Source organism: Rattus norvegicus, chromosome 10 (assembly GCF_021556685.1).
Source record: "Rattus norvegicus strain SHRSP/BbbUtx chromosome 10, alternate assembly SHRSP_T2T, whole genome shotgun sequence".
NCBI classification, from domain to species: Eukaryota; Metazoa; Chordata; class Mammalia; order Rodentia; family Muridae; genus Rattus; species Rattus norvegicus.
The window spans coordinates 65,149,276-65,152,262 of record NC_141543.1 but is presented as its reverse complement, the minus strand read 5'-3'; the positions used below and the strand labels follow the sequence as shown (position 1 = coordinate 65,152,262).

General features: G+C 44.5%; 1 protein-coding gene across 1 annotated transcript; it reads right to left on the bottom strand.

Moving 5' to 3' along the window:
- On the bottom strand, positions 1–936 carry Or1d2 (olfactory receptor family 1 subfamily D member 2). Its single transcript, NM_001000037.1, has one exon. The coding sequence runs from the start codon at positions 934–936 to the stop codon at positions 1–3; it is 936 nt and encodes a 311-aa protein (NP_001000037.1).
- Between the last annotated feature and the right edge of the window lie 2,051 nt (positions 937–2,987).

Below are 2,987 nucleotides of genomic sequence, written 5' to 3'. Positions count from 1 at the left end.
TCATGTTAGCTTCTGAAGTGGCTTTAGCAGTCTTCCCAGGGCCCCATGCATGTCCTTGTTCCTCAGGCTGTAGATGAAAGGGTTCATCATGGGTGTCACCACTGCATACATCACGGTGGCTACTGAGTCTTTCATGGAGTAGGTGTGCAGGGGTTTCAGATACACCATACAAAGGGTCCCATAGAAGAGAGCCACCACAGCCAGATGGGACGCACAGGTGGAAAAGGCTTTGTACTTGTTAGAGGCTGAAGGAATTCTGAGGATAGCTCTGACAATCCAGATGTAGGACATGATCATGAATCCAAAAGGAACAAGGAAGATGAAGCAGCCTGTGGCAATCAGCACCATGTGATTGATGTGGGTGTCAGAGCATGCGAGCCTCAGCAGGACGTACATTTCACAGAAGATGTATTGGATTTTCCGAGCCCCACAGAAGGTTACTCTGGTCATGAGGAGTGTATGTATGAGGCCATAGAGGATAGCTAGTGTCCAGCAGAAGATGAGAAGCAAGATACAGAGCTTAGGGCTCATGGCCGTAGTATAATGGAGGGGGCGACAGATGGCCACATAACGGTCATATGCCATTACAGCCAGGATGAGATTGTCCAGGGCTACCAAAGACACCAGGAAGAAGAGCTGTGTCAGACATCCTGGGTAGGAGATAGCTTTGTTCTGGGATTGAAGGTTCACCAGCATCTTGGGGATAGTGTTGGTGACAAAGAAGAGGTCAGTGAAGGAGAGGTTGGCCAGGAAGAAGTACATGGGAGTGTGCAGGTGCGAGTCCGAGCCAATGGCCAGGATGATGAGCACATTCCCTACCACTGTGACCAGGTACATGGACAGGAAGGTCCAGAACAGGATGCGCTGATGTTCAGGAACCTCCGAGAGCCCCAGGAGTAGGAACTCAAAGTCCCCACTCCGGTTGCCTCCATCCATTTCCAAGTTTTCTGCAATGTGAGCATGAACATTGGCTTACCAAGCACTCTTATTTAGATGGAGGATGAGGACAAAAAAAAAAGCAACAGCTTCCTTAGTGTTAAAAGTATCTTAGAGCCAGGTGTGAAGGCTCTTGTCCATACTCTCTGCTACTTAAGAGGATGAGGATAATTGCTTGAGCCTAGGAGGCTGAAACCAGCTTCAACAACATGACAAGACCTTGCTTCCTCCATCCCCAAACATAAACTCAAACCTAGATTGAATTCAGTGCTTTGAGTGTCAGGTAAGTGCTTTACTCCTGAGCTACATCTCCAGCTGTGTAACACACACACACGCACACACACACACCCACACACACCCACACACACACACACACACACACATCATCATCATCATCATCATCATCATCATCATCATCATCACCATCATCCCGAAATTTCCCCAAGGAAACACAACTTTCTTGGAACATTCAGTGTTTATATTTTCCTTTTTAATTCAATAATCCTTATTCACTTAATGTAGTAGGGAAATGTTCTTTAAGTTAGTATTATAACTTACTGTTACTTCTTAACATCAAGTAAGGTAATTTTATACCTCCTTAAGTCTTTCCTTCTCTGTCTCTCTGTCTCTCTCTGTCTCTCTGTCTCTCTCTGTCTCTCTCTGTCTCTCTGTCTCTCTGTCTCTCTCTCTGTCTCTCTCTCTCTCTCTCTCTCTCTCTCTTTCTTTGAGAGAAGATCTCACTATATAACTCTGGATCTCACTATATAACTGTGGTTGACCTAGAACTCATTCTACAGAACCAGGTGCTCTTGAACTCACCTACATCTGCCTACCTCTGCCTCCTAAGTGCTGAGATTAACGGTGTGTGCCACCCCACCTGCCTCCTTTATTTATTCTTAAAAATTATGATTTCCATCAGGTAGTATTTTTCCCTCATTGGTTTTGTCAATATACAGTGCCTTCCCCCATCTAAAAAGTATGTCTTTTTCATTTTAGGACAAATTTCTTGCACTCTTTCCTTATTTATTTAATTTATTTATTTTTGGGCACTAGCGCTTGAGTCTAGAGCCTCATGTATGCTACACAAGTGTTCTACCATGAGATGCTTCTCAAGCCTCTCTCCTTTACTGTGTAATCCGTACTACAATCCATACTATGACTGTATAATCCATACTTAACTGTAATGCCATGTAGTTAGCACTCAATTTTGGTGATTCTAGTCTTCCTACACTACAGTTTTCATAGCAAATATTGATCTCTTCCTTGGAATAAAAAGGGAGATTAAACTACTCATTTGCACAAACTCAAAATTTAAAACAAAATTATTCTAAATAATCTGATGAATGTTCTTTCAGTACACCAGTTTTTCTTTATGAAAAAAAGAAAAGGTAAACTATTAATGAATTATGCCAATGGCAGGGATGTAGTACATCTGCCAAAGGCCCAGAGCCCCTTTCAAACCATCTAGCCTCTGTGTGGACAGCAGGACCATTAAAGCTGAAAATAAGTGTGAGTGTGAGATTGATACCAGCATGCTCTTCAGGGCAACTGTGAAACGTGTAAATGAAGAATGGAAAGACCCTGGAAATGATCCTAAGCAGCCATTTGAGTAGATGAGGAATAAGGAAGAAGATGAGGGTGTGAACGGCAGGACTAGGACTTGCCCTGTACCACCCTAGCCCTGGAAGAATTTTCTCTAGTTGCAGCAACCTGGGTTGTATAGTTCTCTCTATCCCAGGGCTACAGTGTGTGTGTGTGTGTGTGTGTGTGTGTGTGTGTGTGTGTGTGTTTCTTTCCTCTCTTTCAGCCCTACTGGGGCTAAGCCTCAGCCTCTGTGTGGTAATAGAGAAGCAGCCACCCACTGTTCTGTCCCCTGCAGAGTGGAGGCTTTAGCTCAGTGTGGCCTGCTGAGGATTGAGGGGTCTGATCACTTTTGACTAGGCTGGAGCTCCTGGTTTCATGGAAGGAAGGGAGGCTGATGGGGCAAAAGTTGATGTCTCTGTACCCACAATATTCTCTCCTGGGGGGTTTTCCGAAGAGGGAGGTTTGCT